At 40.1% G+C, this 17,179-nt stretch overlaps 1 protein-coding gene across 1 annotated transcript in view; it reads left to right on the top strand.

Annotated features, from left to right (window-relative positions):
• PREX2 (phosphatidylinositol-3,4,5-trisphosphate dependent Rac exchange factor 2) overlaps nucleotides 1–17,179 on the top strand; it is a 281,055-nt gene that overhangs the window by 151,316 nt on the left and 112,560 nt on the right. The window contains exons 21-24 of the mRNA XM_057736322.1: nucleotides 1,972–2,089; nucleotides 4,902–5,086; nucleotides 7,274–7,435; nucleotides 16,885–17,104. Of these exons, the coding sequence (XP_057592305.1) occupies nucleotides 1,972–2,089; nucleotides 4,902–5,086; nucleotides 7,274–7,435; nucleotides 16,885–17,104 (685 nt within the window). The remainder of the gene's footprint in view (nucleotides 1–1,971; nucleotides 2,090–4,901; nucleotides 5,087–7,273; nucleotides 7,436–16,884; nucleotides 17,105–17,179) is intronic.

Raw genomic sequence — 17,179 nt, 5'->3', positions numbered from 1 at the left:
AAATTGTGGGTTTTATAGGGTCCGTGATTGATTGTTGGATATATTTTATTTAGGTAGCTGGATTTAGCTCTTAAAAGAAAATACCAAAGTGTGCTTACCATTACTGAAAATTTTAAGCACTGTCCTCCGATCCAAATTTTAAGTGCTATACAAAAATAAAATTAGAATCCTAATTGATAAGCAAAGCTTATTATCTCATGAGATACAAGGTAGTGTTGGATTATAAGAAAAAATTCTCTCAAATTAAGTGCGTGCAAAAGGAATTTTAAAGGACAGGCTTTCTATTTTTTCTGTCATGTACGGTGAAGTACTCTTTTCCAGATTTGAGAATATGACTCTGTGTCCGAAACAGAAAGATGAGTGGCTATTTTCTCCCAGGCCAGGACTGACATCCTGCGAAATACTGAGCCTACAAGCAAATAGCAGATCAGTTTTGCTTACTAATAAGGTCAAAGGAGCATAGCAAATTGGAATTCACACGTAGATGCGTAGGTTATTTGGGTTGACAGTAGTATAATAAATATATATTGAACTGTATTAGTGAATGAAATTTTAAAAAGATATTACTTAAGTGATCAAATTTTTCCCCTTCTGTCAGAATTTTAAAAAGTAGCCAAATTGATTTGAGTTTCATTTCTTTTCATTTCCTCCGTCTTCCTTGTTGGAGAGGTGTTGATCAGTGAAATAATTAAGAAAAGCAACAAATGAACAGAAAAATTCACTTAAGTAAATAACATGCTCTATCAGGTTCCATTGCCGCAAAACAGACTATCCCCAAACGTAGTGACTTAGAACAACAGTGATTACGTATTTCTCTTGGTTCTCTGGGTTGACTGGGTGTTGGTTCCTGAGAGGGCTTCATCCTGATGTGGCTTCGTTCTGCTGGGAATGGACAGGTGCTGGGGTTTCCCTCCTGATGGCCTCTCACTCCAGAGCCCCTCCACCTCCAAACCCCTTCCTTTCCAGTCCTTAGCAGAATTCTCATTTCTACATGGTGTCTGGGTTTCAAGAGGGAATATTAAACGTGATCAGCTCTCTACATCATGTTCGCTACTGCTATCCCTTTGGAAAGTCAGATCACATGACCAAGCCCAGGATCAGTGTGCAAAGGAGCTACACAAAGGTGTGGATTCTGGGGGATGTTGTTCCTTGAAGGCCACAGCAGGTCACCAAGGTGTATTTGAATGACTAAATGTTAACGAGCATTTTAATGATGGATAGCAATATAATAATTAAGCACAATTGTGAAGTTAATACAAGAGAAAAATGGATAATGCAAATTATATCTCACTTCAGCCGTGCAACTCAGTTTATCATCTTCCCTAGGAAAAGTACAAACATTAAAGTAATACAACCCTGAAAGCATTGACTTGGTAGCCATTTCATCTCTCTCATTTATCTAAATAAACAGGAACGGCTACTTCAATGAAACTATAGGATGATTTATGACGTGGAAGGATTAAAAGATAGTTATATCAGTTGGGAACCCCATGAGATGAAAGGTGTTCTTCCAATTTTCTTATTAGTTTGATTCACAAAAATTGTTAAATGTGATAAAACATATGTGACTGTTAGGAGAGCATTTAAATCGTTTGTACAATTATAGACTATTGCTTCTTCAGAAAAGTGTCCATCTAACATTTATTTATTTAAAAGTGTAATTTATAATTCATTTTGAGATATACTTGAGTCATTTAAGTAAGACATTTGGGAAATACATCTTATTTAAAAACCTATCTTTGGAAGAAAAATCTCAAGCTTAAAAAAGTCAGTTTGTTGAAAAATATTAATTGCCATCGACTTCCTATAAGTTTCTCACATTGATTTTCCTTCTCTTTCAAACTTTATTATATTTAAACTAGAAGAATGAATAAGATTGTCAACTCTCCTTCTGAAGCAGGTTTATGAATTGAATATGCATTTTAGGAAGCACTGATACCTCTGAGGTTTCTTTCTCTCCCTCATTTCCAGCAAGATTCCATTCAATGGGTTTATAACAGCATTGAGAGTGCTCAGGAAGACCTTCAGAAGTCTAACTCCAAACCCCCAGGAGAGGAAGCAGGGGATGCGTTTGACTGTAAAGTAGAAGGTGGGTTCCTCCTTTTGTTCCTCATTGCCTTACAGCATTCTTTGTCAGTGTGCCACTGCCGAGTCCCAGCTACTGAAAACCTTATACGTTCAAGCCACTTCGTAGTCATCATCTCAAATAGATGTCACGTCAAATCCGCACGTCATAATAGCAGGCGGCTAACACAGCATAGCTATGATGCTTTCTTAGGCACTTTATTAAATGTTTTATATGCATTATCTCATCAAGTCATCAAAAACAAAAACCTATTAAAGGTGCAATTCTCATCATCCTCATTTTATGGGAGAAGAAATTGAGGCCCATGTAGCTTAATGGATGTGCCCAAACGAGTAAGTGGTGGAATGAGGATTCGAACCCAAGTTACGACGTGTTTCCTTGTGTTGAGTTTAAGTGTTGTGTGTACCTTCCCACTCCATTGTGGTTCACAAACCAGCAGCATCAGCGTCACCTGAGTAAGACAGAGATGCAGAATCTCAGCCCCCACCCCAGATCTGCTGAATGAGAATCTCCATTTTAACCAGATCTTATCTGTATGTACAGGACAATTTGAGAAGCCCTGGTTTAGAAGGTCCATAGTTCCTTTGAAAATACTTTTTTAAAAAAATAAAGAGGCTTCCCTGGTAGCACAGTGGTTAAGAATCCGTCTGCCAATGCAGGGAACACAGGTTCGAACCCTGGTCCGGGAAGATCCCACTTGCCTTGGAGCAACTAAGCCCGTGCACCACAACTACTGAGCCCATGCTCCGCAACTGCTGAAGCCTGCATGCCTAGAGCCTGTGCTCCGCAACAAGAGAAGCCACTGCAATGAGAAGCCCTCGCACCACAATAAAGAGTAACACCTCCCTGCTCGCTGCAACTAGAGAAAGCCTGCGTGCAGCAATGAAGACCCAACACAGCCAATAAATAAAAATAAATAAAAATTTAAAAAAATATATAGTTGATTTACAGTGTTGTGTAAGTCTCAGGTGTACAGAAAAGTGATTGTTATACGTATATATGTATTCTTTCTCAGATTTTTTTCCATTATAGGTTATTCCAGGATATTGAATATACAGTAGGTCCTTGTTTGGAAAATACTTTCTTGATTCAAGTAACTTTTACTGTATTCTTACACTGACAGTAATGAAGGAGGCAAACTAATAATGTGACTATGAGGGGGAGAGAGATCTTTCGATGAGGGCTCCCATCGTTTCTATTTTCTCAGGGAAGCCAACCAGCAGGTCACTCTGTTCATCAGCTAAGGGTGAAGGGGCTGAGGCAATTACATTTATGTTTACTTTTGACAGACACCTTGAACTATTATTTCAAAACTTTTCCACAAAAGTCCTTGAATCCTCTCTTACATTTGCTTGGTATCTTTCTGCTTGTGTTATTGGTGGATATCTCTGGATATTTTTATCGTATTACTAGGTGCTTCCAAACTCGCACAGCTGGAGAATTCCCTATGCTCACTGATCATATAAAGGTACTTGGGAAAAGCTGTTTTCCCTCCACACCTGGAAGGCCACTTGGTAGGAGCTGCTTGGATCATGGACAATATCTGAAATATTTCAACCTCATTGGAGCAGCAGAGCTGTAATGATAAATCAGCTCTAATTTATTTAAACCAGGACAAATCTCAGGACCTTATCTTGGGGGTTTTATTGCTCATTTATAGTTAGTTTTTTTTTTTAAATAAATTTATTTATTTATTTATTTATTGGCTGGGCTGGGTCTTCGTTGCTGCACACAGGCTTTCTCTAGTTCTACTCTTCATTGTGCTGTGCAGGCTTCTCGTTTTGATGGCTCCCCTTGTTACAGAGCACAGTCTCTAGGCACGGGGACTTCAGTAGTTGTGGCTCGCGGGCTCTAGGGTGCAGGCTCAGTAGTTGTGGTGCACAGGCTTAGTAGCTTCACGGCATGTGGCATCTTCCTGGACCAGGGCTCGAACCTGTGTCCCCTGCATTGGTAGGTGGGTTCTTCACCACTGCACCCCCAGGGAGGCCCCTAGAGTTAGTTTGTGCTCATCAGCATTGTTGCCACAGTGAAAGGCGAAATGGATTGATGGTATGCTTTGGAAATTGATTTCTAGCTATTTTGGTACTTATTTTAAAGAAAAGCATTTTCTGCTTCTGCCTATTTTATTTTTACTGTTTCTGCTCTTCTAGGGCTTCATTGTTTGAAGTAAGCCTGCATTCTGTTTTTGCTTATTTAATATTTACTGTTAGATTTCTCAGCAGTTTCTTGCTTGAGACTTTAGATGTTCTTACCCCTACCTGACTAATTGTTGGGCAAAATCCTATAGGGATACATTCCAGATGGAAATTTTGTTACATTGAACAATGTCACGTTTTCTCAATGAGTTAGCTTTAGAAGATGCTGTTTGGGAAAATTCAGGCACTCTCTGCTGAAAGAATAATTATTCCATCTCTTTTCTGCTTCTTCAATACAATTTTCTGTATTTTTCCTACTTTGAGAAACTATTCATCCAATGTTTAAGGCAGTTTTAGGAACCCTGACTTTGTTATTCATGCTTTTAATGAAATAATTGTATGTTTAGTGTTGATATAGGTATAAATAGACATACATATAGTCCATAGATCAAAACAGGTGTGCAAAGATAAAACTAGTCATGTTAGAGTGGTAAGATTTGGATGAATCATGTAGTTTCTAAATGTTCTTATTTTTAAAAATGTTAAGAAAATGCTTCATTTAGCACATCAGATTTAGTCACCTTTTAAAGAACTCCTTAAAAATTATTCAGACTCAAATTATTTGAAGAGACTAACAAACCCTTCCTGAATTTGCTGAATTAAAATTGTCTTTATTCCAGAGGTAATCGACAAGTTCAACACCATGGCGATCATCGACGGGAAGAAGGAGCACGTGAGTCTGACGGTGGATAACGTCCACCTGGAGTATGGTGTCGTGTACGAGTACGACAGCACCGCCGGGATCAAGTGCAACGTGGTGGAGAAGATGATCGAGCCCAAAGGTTTCTTCAGCCTCACTGCCAAGGTACGAGCGATCCCAGCAAAGGAAGGGGTTTTGTTCTCAGTAAGGCAACTGAAACCCACCCGTACCCCCACTTTAAAAAATGAAAACGGCTGTATATGTTTCAGCTGTTCACTCATTCAGGTTCTTTTTCTTTTTCTTTTCCCCCCCATTACTCAGCTTGTATACAGTCTTTTTTTTTTTTTTTCAATTGATCTCTTTTGGAGCGCAGTGTTATGTTAGATGGGATGCTTGCCCAGGCAAGCATGAGTTGATTTGGCAAAGATTCTCTGCACTTAGTGAGCTTGCTATGTCTGTTAATTCAGTATCATATGTTTCAGATGGTTTTCATGACAGGTGGTGCTTTCTTAAATGTACATAATCCTCTGAAGGATTATTTGAAGTCGTAAAACGCATTCAAATTCTGCAAGTCTCATGTTTATTTCATAAAATATCTCGAAGCTTAGAAATCAGTTGATGACTAGATCTTCAGGTATTTATCTAATTCTTAGTTGCGAAAGATCTTGTCGTTAGTTCTTAGTGTAAAGCAAGACAGGGAGGGAGGAAGGGGGTCTCCGTCCAGATGGAGAAAACATATGCTAAGTAAGAGGTGACCCCGTGTTTACTTTTCATGATCCGTCCACAAGGTAAATCGATCGGACTCCTTTTGGACCCTGGGCAGGTTGGAGCTTTAGTATTCCATCTGGTCTTGTATCACCCTGGGAGGACTCAGGTATGACAAGTAAGAAATATGTCACATAGCTTCGCCACCTTTATTTCTTCATTTCAGTTCTTGTTTCGAGTGTGTGTAGTTGAGACAGATCCAGCATTAATGACATGTATTTTTTTATGTTAGTGGAAGAAAAATAATATAAAATCCAAATGCACTATTACAAAAATAATTATTTTGTTTTTCTTTTGTATTGTGAAAGTCAACTTTATAAAAAAAATCCCATCATTCTCTTTTTTTAAGAATTTTTATTGAGATATAATTGACATACAATAAACTGCATACATTTAAAGTGTGCAGTTTGATTGAAAAATCCCATCATTCTGATGACATTGTACCACTGTATGTACCTATTGATAGAGAATCTGTGTTTTCAAAATGCAACTACTTCCTAACTACATTATACTATTAAGAGGCTCCATGGAAGAGTTTGGGACCAGGTTATTGTAGTTATTTTATCTCATTTTCTAGCTATTTCAAATTGGCAAAGTCACATGGATTATTTTATGTATGGCAACTGTACAACACAGTATTGCTCGTATTTCTATTTTACACATGAAGAAAAGAAAGTCAAAGAAATTAAGAAATTTAAACAAGATCGCATTGCTAATGGTAAAGTGAGCTCTAATTTCTAGACTAGTGATTAAACAAAAAACTCACACTCTATATTCTGCAAGGCAGGGAAATGGAGGTGGTGAGAGCTCAAATAAACACAGCATCTATACATTGTCTCTCTTGCGTAATATTTTTAAAATGTCAGGTAAGGGTGTAATCAGTCCTTGTGATCTTTGAACAATCATAAATGCTGCATATAAATACTAAACATAATGAATTCTCAGTTCATGGGAAATTCTCAGTGATTCATGGTGTACACAGCCCCACCCCACACCCCCACATGTTGCCTTATAATTGATTAAAATAAGCAAAAGTATTTACTAATTGAATACATCATATGGGTGCTTTTATCTGGTGCTTTTATCAGATGGGGTTCAGACACTGAAAGCAACATTGCTTTTTACTTTAGCAAGAGAAAGTTTCATTTATCCATTCCTTTGGCAAACATTTGTTAAATGCCTCTCTGTACCAGGCTCTCAGTATCAAGGAAGGATATGGTTTTCCTTAGTTTATGTTGTTCTACTACCAAACTGAGGGGAAAAAATGTTCTGAGTAACTCTGACTAAAATATGGGCAGTATGTTCCCACATCAGAGTGTGCTGATTTATCCAGCAGGGAGCCTTTGAAGTCCTCTCACCTCCCTCAGGCAGCCTTTTATAACCGGCAGAAGGGAAAACAGGAGATGCCAGACACACAAGTCCATCACTTCACTGCCAAGGTTTATTGAACATAGAAATCCCAGGCAGCTTAAAAGAAGCACACTGGGGAAAAGTCACCCTGTGCTGTGGAATTGTGAAAATTTTATTTGGCTGATTTTGAAGGTTTTATTTTCTTGTTCTATTTTGTGTGTGTGTGTGTGTATACAGGTTCTTGAAGCCCTGGCTAAAAGTGATGATCATTTTGTACAAAACTGCACCAGCCTTAACTCTTTGAATGAAGTGATTCCTACTGACCTTCAGAGTAAATTCAGTGCCGTTTGCAGTGAAAAAATTGAGCGCATATGTCAGAGAATATCCAGTTATAAAAAGGTAAAAGCTCTAAGTATGTATTTTACAAGTAATTATTATCTAGATTATTATTTTAATGTCAAATTTAATTCAATTCTTGATATTTTTCATTACTTATTTATGTACCAGTTTCTTGAAATAATAATATTTATATAACATTTTAGAGTTTTTCAAATGTTTTTATAGCCTTTACCTCGTTTGATCTTTGTAAGCTTAGGTCATTATTCCATATTTTCCAAATATAGTAACTGAGACCTAAAAAATTACATTATTGGGTTGGCCAAAAATTTTGTTTGGGTGTTTCTGTAACATCTTACAAAACCCAAACGAACTTTTTGGCCAACCCAATACTTACTGGCAAATATGGAGTTGGGATTTAAATTCAGGCCACCTAATTCTGAAGTCAGATTTTTAAGTTACACTATAGTTCTTCTTTCCCTGTTCTCTTAACAGAGAGAACAGAGTCCTCAATCAGAAAGTACATGGAACATAGGCTGTTTCATTCACTTGACGATTAATTGAGCACCTTTTGTGTGTGAAGCTGTTCTTGGTACCAGGAATATGGCAGCAAAGGAGAGAAGGTCTTTCCTCTCACGGTGCTTCTATTTTAGTGGAGGAGACAGCAAAGAAGTAAATAAATCTCGACAAAGAGGGAAAATCAAATATTGAAGAGAGTTATGAGGAGAGCTATGGTGGGAAGTGCCAGGGTAGGAACTCTAGGCTGGGTGGCTAGAGAAAGCCACTTGGGAAAGCTTGTATCCGAATGACAAGTAGAACTCTTCCTTTCAATGGGAGGAGGAAGCATCCAGGTTGACAGAGCAGCTGGTACAGAGACCCCAAAGCAAAAAGAAGGCCAGGGTATCAGGGGGAGAGACCAGTCCTAAGGGCGGAGGCTTTGGCAGGGACCAGTATGAGGTGCTGTGGAAGGTCTTTGTACCTTTCGGGACTATGGAAGCAGTTTGGATTTTCTTCTTACATTGATGAGAATTCTGCAGTTGGAAGCTTTTAAGTAGAAGGATGACTTCATCTAAGTTAGGTTTTTATTTTTTAAAGTTTAGTTTTTAAATGTTTGTGTATTTATTTATTTTTGGCTGCATTGGGTCTTCATTTTGACACGTGGGATCTTTTATTGTGGTGCACGGGCTCTTCGCTGTAGTGAGTGGGCTTCTTTCTAGTTGTGGTGCACGGATTTTCTCTTCTCTAGTTGTAGTGTGCACAGGCTCCAGAGTGAGTGAGCTCTGTGGTTGTGGCTCACGGGCTCTTTAGTTGAGGTGCGTGGGCTCAGTAGTTGTGGCACACAGGCTTAGTTGCCCCGTGGTGTGTGGGATCTTAGTTTCCTGACCAGGGATTGAACCCGCATCCCCTGCATTGCAGGACAGATGCTTTTACCACTGGACGACCAGGGAAGTCCCTAATTTAGGTTTTTAAAAGATTGTGCTGGCTCCTCTGTAGGAATGGACTGCAGGGGGCAAGAAGGGAGGTGTAGAGAGGTGTGGTCCAGGTGAGTGATGGTCATGGCTTGGATTCTGGTGAAGACGGAGGAGACAGAGAACATTCAATGAATCTGAGGATATATTTTAGAGGTAGAATAAATAAAATTGATCTCTAAAACATATAGTAGGTTTTAGATTTTTTTCTGTTTGTCTCAGTGGGAGGCTAGCTGCTTAAATTATTTCCCTCAAAGTGAGTCTGGTTGCTTAAAATTTGGTAGAAATACTAAGAGATATTATTTACCCCAGTGTTTATGAATATGAGTTAACTGTCTATGTTTGGTATGGTAATAAAAGATAAGCCCTTATGTGTCCAGATATGTCTATGCAAAAATAGGGAAATGGGTGAATGAATACCCAAGGGATTTCAATTTTGGTTACCTCAGGTAGGGGAAGGGCTCACTGTGTAAGCATTTTCGATACTGTTTGGCTTGTTAAGTTGAAAATGTATTGATGTCAATTTTTGATAATTCCATTTACATGAAGAAAAAATGATATTCAGGATGACTGGGTAGCTGTCACATCTGTTCACCCTCTTTCCGCGATTGCTGTTGACCTCTTTGAGTTTGGGAAGGATTCCATGAATATGCCTTGTTGAAGCTGAAGAACAGAAGATTTTCTCCTGTCTCTATGAGATGTGACAGTGCTTTGAAGTTAAGTTTAAAAGCTCTAAACAAATGCAAATTAGTAGTCCCCTTTTGAACACATTTTGAAAAGAGAGGCATTCTGCTTCAGAGATGGATTTGTATAAAGTATGGTAGGGTTCAGGCAGATTCTGGTTGTCAAATGTGTCATAGTAGCGTGTGTCATTTTTCTACCTTTTTTGGATTTTCTTCCTATTTTCTTCTCTCCATTCAAACAACAAAAGCAGTAGAAATAGCTTAAAGAAATGCATGTAGGAAAAGGTAAAATATATAAATAAAAACAAAACATCAGGATGAGGATATATTACATAGGGTATTGATTCAGCTGCTTTACGAAGAACCAAGACAACAGAGGCTTAAACCAGATAGAACGTTTATTTCTCACTCACGTGAAAGTCAAATCTGATAGGAATCCAGGAGGTTGGGCTTGATGATCTTCTAAGGATCCTTCTATATTTTAAATTTCTCCCCTAGGATATTGCCTTCTTCCACAAAGCCAAAGTTGGGTTACCACCACCATGTCTAAAGGAATGCGCCTTAGAAGGGGAAAGAGGAAGTGGAGAGTGCTTCCTTTTGAGGGCAGGAGCCAGAAGCTGTACACATCACTCCTCTTCACATCCTGTTAGTCATTTAGTGAAATGGAGGCTGGGAAGTGTAGTCTCAAACTGGGCATCCATGTACAAAACTAAAACTCAAGGAATTTTATTACTAAAAGAAAGAAGGAGAGAATGAATATTGGAGGAAAATGAGCAGGTAAATTTAGAAGTAAAGCTGTATAAGAACAGATGGTATAGACCATCAGGGCAAAAGGACTATACGTAAGCAGGTCCTAAGACTATTTACTTGCCAAAGTGGAATGTTGTATTTGGCCTTCAGCTTCCTGATGGCCAAAATGAAATGGGAAACACAGTCTTTTACGTATTTATCAGCATCCCTGTGATATATACATGTTTCTTAAGAGTAGCAAAGCTTTTCTTGGACTGAGTTCTAAAAGAGATCTCTCACCCCAGGTTTCAAAGAGGTAACACCAGGAAATGTCAGGGCAGTGCCCCTAAACATAGTCCTGCAAAAGAAGCAGCAATTTGTTTTATGTGGCAGATATGTTTAAGGTACTCCTTGATGAAAGAGCATTGGTCAAAAACTCAAGTTCACAAAAGCAAATGTGTTGCAGGATGGGACAGGAAGACTAGAGAAATACTTGCTAAATACGTATCTTTTAGGTAGGCAATTAGGGGCTTATGTCAGTTATTTGAAGACGTCTTCCCTCCCCCACGTACATCTATTTGGGAAGAAAGGTCAAAATACATGAAGTAATAACACTACTACTTAGCCTACTAGGAGGTGTCGCCATGAGTGGCTGAATATGCTGGCACCCAACACCCTCCTCTGTATGCTGGTCCTCGCTGCAGTTACGAAGCACACAACAGTGTATAGCAGTCAATATCAGGCATTGCATGCTATCGTTTACAGTTTGCCTATGTTGTATAATCTTACCAACACAGTGATAGGAGACACATTATCCATGTCATTGATGAAGTGACTGGAGCTCAGAGGGGTCAAGTAACTTGCCCAAAGACACACAGCTGGGAACAGCAGTGGAATTTGAAACTTGCTCCCTTTTATTCTAAAACCGGTTGTTGTTTGTTTACCTGTAGTTGATACTGTGCTACACAGCTTATGTGCTACACCCTGTGGTTCTGATTGCAAGGGCGATAGCATTTCAGTAAAGGAGGAATCATCTTGGATTGAATAGTCAGCAGATGCTAGCTGCTGTCAACTGGAAAGATTTGTCAGAGTGAAGCGGGAGATGGCACTCAAGTAAAGAGAGATATCAGACGTGAAGGCGAAGACTTAGAAATGAGACTGATCTTGTTGATGAAGAGTTGGCCTACTGCCTGGGCTAGAAAGGCGGATTTGAGTTGGATGCAATTAAGAAGGAAACCAGACAAAATCTGATTTTTCCAGTGATATTTCAGAGTGACATAATCATCAGATTTATTTGTAAGATGTCCAAGTTGATGGTGACTTGGACTCATGTAGAAAATTGGGGACAGAGAGAAAAAGAGCAAGCTATGTGTAGGAGGAAAATATATACCCTTTATGATGGACCAGTTGTGGCGATGAAGGTGTCATTTGTTGGTTTCTAACAAAAACCTGGTTTGTTATAAACTGAGGGGTGTGTGTTGTGGGGGATGATAAGTAGAAGGTACAGTGTTTTCCCCAGATTTGGGGATTCTGAAAAACATTATCCTGGCACCTGAGAAGCGTCTTCCATTTCCTCAGGCGTAACTAGGCACCTAGGAAGCTTTTACAGCCGAGGTGGACAGGCTACAGGGCAGTGATTTGAGATAATAACAAGAATATCACTGCAGTGTGGAAAGCTCTCACATGCACATTATTGCTGTTTGAGCATCCAAGTAGCCATGTGTACTGCAGACTCTTATCATCCTGCTTCTTTCTCAGGGAGATTAAGAATTTGCTTCAAGTCATATAGCTGGCAAGTAGCCGACTAGGTATCAGTCCTCTGGAGGGTTGGTTCACTTATTTTTATTTTTTTATTTAGAAATAAAGAGAAACTTGTAGTCAACTAGGACTTCAGTGCTTTAAAAGCAGTCCTTTCTTCATACTTTCTTGACCATAAACCTGTTTAGAATCACTGGTTATCTTTCTCATGAAATAGAGAAACAAGGTTAGCAAGAAAACATTTCAAGGATCTTTTCTCTTTGAACAAAATATCAATACCTAAAGTATCAGCCTGTCATGTAAGGTCAGCTCCATCTGTGTATCAGATGTATGTTAACAGAAACTATAGCATTTGTGAATATATATTTTTAATTTCCACATATTTACTTTTAGACTATTATTAGCAACGTATTTTTCTCCCAAATGAATGCTTCAAACAGCCCTCTTTCTGTAAAATAAAATGTATCCATAGAAACTAAAATCTTGAGGCCGGCTTTCCTTTATTATTTTGACTCTAAAAGTTTTAGGTTTTAAAAATAGAAACCAGTTGATATTTCTGCAGTTTCCATAACCAGGCTGCTGCAATCAGATTTGATTTTTTGGCTAGGGGCACAGGCCACAGATGTTCAGACCTTACTGGGGACCTGAATGAACTCTAAGCTGGTGTTTAATCTCTATGGGGCAGGAAGTGTGGGCGATCGTTCCAGACGTCAAACTATGCACTGTTTGGAGGAACTTGCTCACTCTCTGGTGTCCTGAGAACTTTTAAAAATTCTAGATTCATTCTTCTGTTTCCAAATCATTCCATAATTGGGCTTATTTTTTGGCATTGGGGATACTTCCTCCATATAAATACTTAAGAGCTTTCAAGAGATAGTTCCTGTTTATACAAAAATACTAGCCGTAGGAATCAAAGTCTTACTTTGACTCTTCCAAGCACCTTTAGTTCTTAATGCCACATAATCCCCAGATGGATGTATGGATTGGGAAAATTGTGGCTAAACGCTCTCCCCATGTCCCCTTCCTCTGATACAAAATTTTTATAAGTCCATGCCAATGGAGTTTTACACTTCATTGAAATGGGAGACTGTCTGCAAAATAGTAGCTTACCTTTGTATTATTTTTCACTTGTAAAGTGACTGTAATTGGATCTAAATGTGTTACCATGCTCAATAATTCATGAATTAACTCCAAATACACTACAAACCTGAACTTCCTTTTCCAAGAATGACTTATTCCTGTCAATACACAGATATGCCTTAGTATCTATATTAAAGATAAATATTTCCCTTGGCCCCCACACTCCTGTCTACCTACTGTTCCACGTCTTTGGTCTGTGTCCTGGAAAGAGCTACTTATAACCTGCTGTCCATACCCGCTGTCATACCTGCTGTCCACACCTGCTGTCATACCCGCTGTCCACACCTGCTGCCATACCCGCTGTCCACACCTGCTGCCATACCCGCTGTCCACACCTGCTGCCTCTCTCACCTTTCGTTCCCAACACTCTCAAGGTGGGCTGTGGTTCCCTCCATGTAACTGAACTGGCTTTTTCCAAGGTCAGTTCTAAGCTTTTTCTAAGGTCACCACTGGTGACCTCTGTTTCACCAAAGCTCATTCACTGTCATCATTGTAGTCCTTGTTTTAGTAGCATCTGATGTAGTTGAGCGTGTGCATTTCTTAAGCAGTTTTCTCTGACATGACCTGTCCTGGTTTTGTCCTTTTTTCGTGGCTCATGCACAGTCTCCTGTGCCGATTCCGCCTTTTTCCTCCAGCCTCTCACATGGCAAAGCCCTGCTTTTACTTTGACTTACTGTGTTTATCGTTTGCCTCTCCCCTCGTCAGAATGTAACCACCCAGAAGGCGGGAATCTTTGTTCATTCACTGTTTCCGGACATGCCTAGAGTTGTGTCTGGTTTAGAGAGCCCTGCGTAGATCATTGTTGGATGAATGAATGAAGCTGGTAATAAGCTTGGTCCACAACAGGTCTAAAGCATTTTCCATCCCAACTCATTCCCACCCCCCATCCCATATGCTGTATGTCTCTTTATTGCAAAACTGCAATTTTTATTTATGGAAAAGAACTTTTGTCTTTCCTTGTGAGCTTTTCCAAAGCAGATGAATGAGCTCAGTGTTTCGTGTGGTGTTGCTAAAGAAGATGCCAGGTCCACGTTTCCAGGGCCCTTTACTACTGTATGGCACAATCAGAACATTCTCACGCACCCACCAGAGTCAGCCCAAGGACTTTGTCTTCCTCATTTTAGGTCTGCGTTACAGAAAGGGCTCACCATTAAGTAGCAGGGCATGCTGTCTGCTGGCACAGTCTTGATTTTCAAAATATATCCAGCACATTTCCAGGACCCGTGACTGTGGGGTTCCCCACCCCCTCCCCCCCTCCTAGGGATGCCCCAAGATAGAAGACGGCACTGCTTTCATAAGGCTCTTTCTTCTCCAAGAGAGGCTCTTATCAAAGAAGTTTCCACTTACTCTTTGAAAAAATTCAGGCACATTCAGACCTGTGGTTACACCCCCTGCTGAGTGCATGGGGAGAGGGCATAGAAGGCATTTGTATTGAGATGGATGTCAGAAAGCTGCAGGAAATGGGTCCCACTGAAAAGGGAATCTTCCCGTCCTCTGCCTGATCACTCGAGGGACACCATCACATCACTGTGTTCACTTCCTTCTCAGCACTTGCCAAAGTTTCCAATTATCTGGCTAATGTATTTATTATATAATTGTTACATATATATATATATACACACACACACACACACACATGCAGTTGTATATATGTTTATACATATATGTTACATATAATTGTAATAGTAGAATTGTTATATATAAGGGTGATATTATATTGTTTTTACCTGTGTCCCCTACTAGACCATGAATTCCACGAGGGCGAGGGCTGTGTCTCCAGCATAAGCACAGAATCCAGAGTAGATGCTTCTCTTCATATTTTTGAGGGAATGAGTAACTGGTTAAAGTGAAAGAAGGCAAGAGAAGGGTTACTGCCCATTACGGCGGACTCTGTGACATAACTAAATCGGTCTCCGTGCCTGTGTGTGTGCTGTGGGAGCCTTAGCTGAGATTTTTATCCTGCAGCTTCAGTCGAAAAGAACTTCTGAGTGAAAGCTTGCATCTGGCCTTAAATTCTAGGTCTTTGCGAGATAAATCTCCAGGTCACAGTTTCTTAATTAGTAAAGAGAGAGTGATAGATCAGGAATTCTCTAGATTCCTTCCTGTCTTTCAGCATTTAGGCTGTTTTCACTGTATCATTATCAAATGTGTTAGTAATTTTGTAAACAGATTCCTGCATTTCATTCCAGTTCTAGTTAGAGTCCTACTGTGTGCGAGCACTTTGCTGAGCTACATGGCTTCTGACATGTGGTTTGAAAACGCAGTTTAATATGCATGTAAGATATATCATATTCTAATGGTGAGCTTACAAGTGTGATTTTTGATATCACGTCTTTATTCTTGAATTTAACCTAGAAAAGTTAGACAGTAATGAGTAGTAGCCTTAATTTGTATTCTCTTCAGAGTCCAGATTACTACTCTACTAGTAAATAGATGGGATCTGGTTATAGTTTCCAAGGAAGAAGAGAACATAGAGGTTATTTAATCCACATACCTTATTTTACTAAAAATGACAGAGACAGTGACTTGCGCAGCATCATGTCAGTTATGGGGACGACCTAACTAAACCACAGGGAGCTGGTGGCTCTCAGTCCTTTGCCTTTGAAACTACAGTCCCCTTCAGCTCCATGAGGTGCTTGTGTGTGACGCACAAGACGGATGTCAGCATCCCCCTCGTGGAGTTTACCGTCTGCTGAGGGAGAGAGAAGTAAGAAAATTATTCACAATTGTAAGGAGGGTTACACGGTGCTGTAACTTAGCACCTAACTAGGAAAACTGCACTTAGAATAGGGCTCCAGGAAGGCCTCTTGGTGATTACATAGAACCTGAAAATGCACAGGAGTACATTTGGAAATGAGGGAAGAACACTCCAGGCACACTGAACAGCCTGCACACAGACCTCAAAGGAGTAGACGGTGTGTGAGAGGAACTGAGTGAAAGCCAGAGGAGCCCTGAGACCAAGGGGAAGAGAGCTGGAGATCAATACACCGGGTATGGATCGGGCTTTGTGTGTGTGGACCGTGGCGGGTACAGACCATGGATTTGGATTGCCAGCTTTTAAGTAGTGGAGTGGCTGTCTGGGGAACTTCCTTGAGCATCACTTTTATTCTCAACGGCATGGAAGCAGAGTCCACGCCAGTCTTCAGGCTGATCCTGACCCGAGACTCAGCAGTGATTAGCAGCAGGTGTGGGAGGCCCAGTCCCTTCTGCCTGTTGTCTCGCCATTTGGGGTCACCACCACGGAGCCTTGCTGTCTGCCCTGTTCACAGACTCAGGTCTGGGGCAGCTTTCTGACAATGTCTGGAATAATCCGTCTTCTTCCACCCCTGACCTGATGGCTGCCTATTCTGCCACCTTGCCTTGCTTTAAATATTGTGTTCCTACCTTGGTGTCCTAGGACGCCGATTCGATTTCTCTCTCTGACTCTCAGCTGCTGGGAGCCTGTCGATTTGAGTCCTAGTAAGTGGTATTGATCACTTCATTTCTTTTTAGTGCTTAACTTGCAATCAGAGTTTCAAAGAAATCCTTGCATCTGCTGCCTGTATTGCTTTGCTTTTCTAAGAATGTGTGGGTTTTAAAATAATGACTTAATTTCTAACAACTTATAATTTATTTCCCCCATTCCAGTTGACATGATTTAATTTTCTTTTGATTTTGCGACGGATGACAGGAGTGAAACATTTGAATTACCGCAGTGCGTTCAACTGCTTTTTCTTCCTTCCTTCATTTGCAGTTTTCTCGTGTACTAAAGAATAGAGCCTGGCCCACCTTTAAACAGGCCAAATCTAAAATCTCCCCACTGCACAGCAGTGATTTCTGCCCCACCAACTGCCATGTCAACGTGATGGAAGTTTCTTATCCCAAAACATCAACGTCCCTGGGGAGTGCGTTTGGTGTTCAGCTGGATAGCAGGAAGCATAATTCTCATGATAAAGAAAATAAATCTGAACAAGGTATGTTTGCTTTTTAAGCTTTATCAAACCATGACAAGTGACTTAGGCAATCAGAACTATTCCTGCATCCCTGAA

Source organism: Hippopotamus amphibius, chromosome 5 (assembly GCF_030028045.1).
Source record: "Hippopotamus amphibius kiboko isolate mHipAmp2 chromosome 5, mHipAmp2.hap2, whole genome shotgun sequence".
Lineage (NCBI taxonomy): Eukaryota > Metazoa > Chordata > Mammalia > Artiodactyla > Hippopotamidae > Hippopotamus > Hippopotamus amphibius.
Note: the sequence above shows the minus strand (reverse complement) of the source record. Positions and strands in the feature narration are given on the sequence as shown.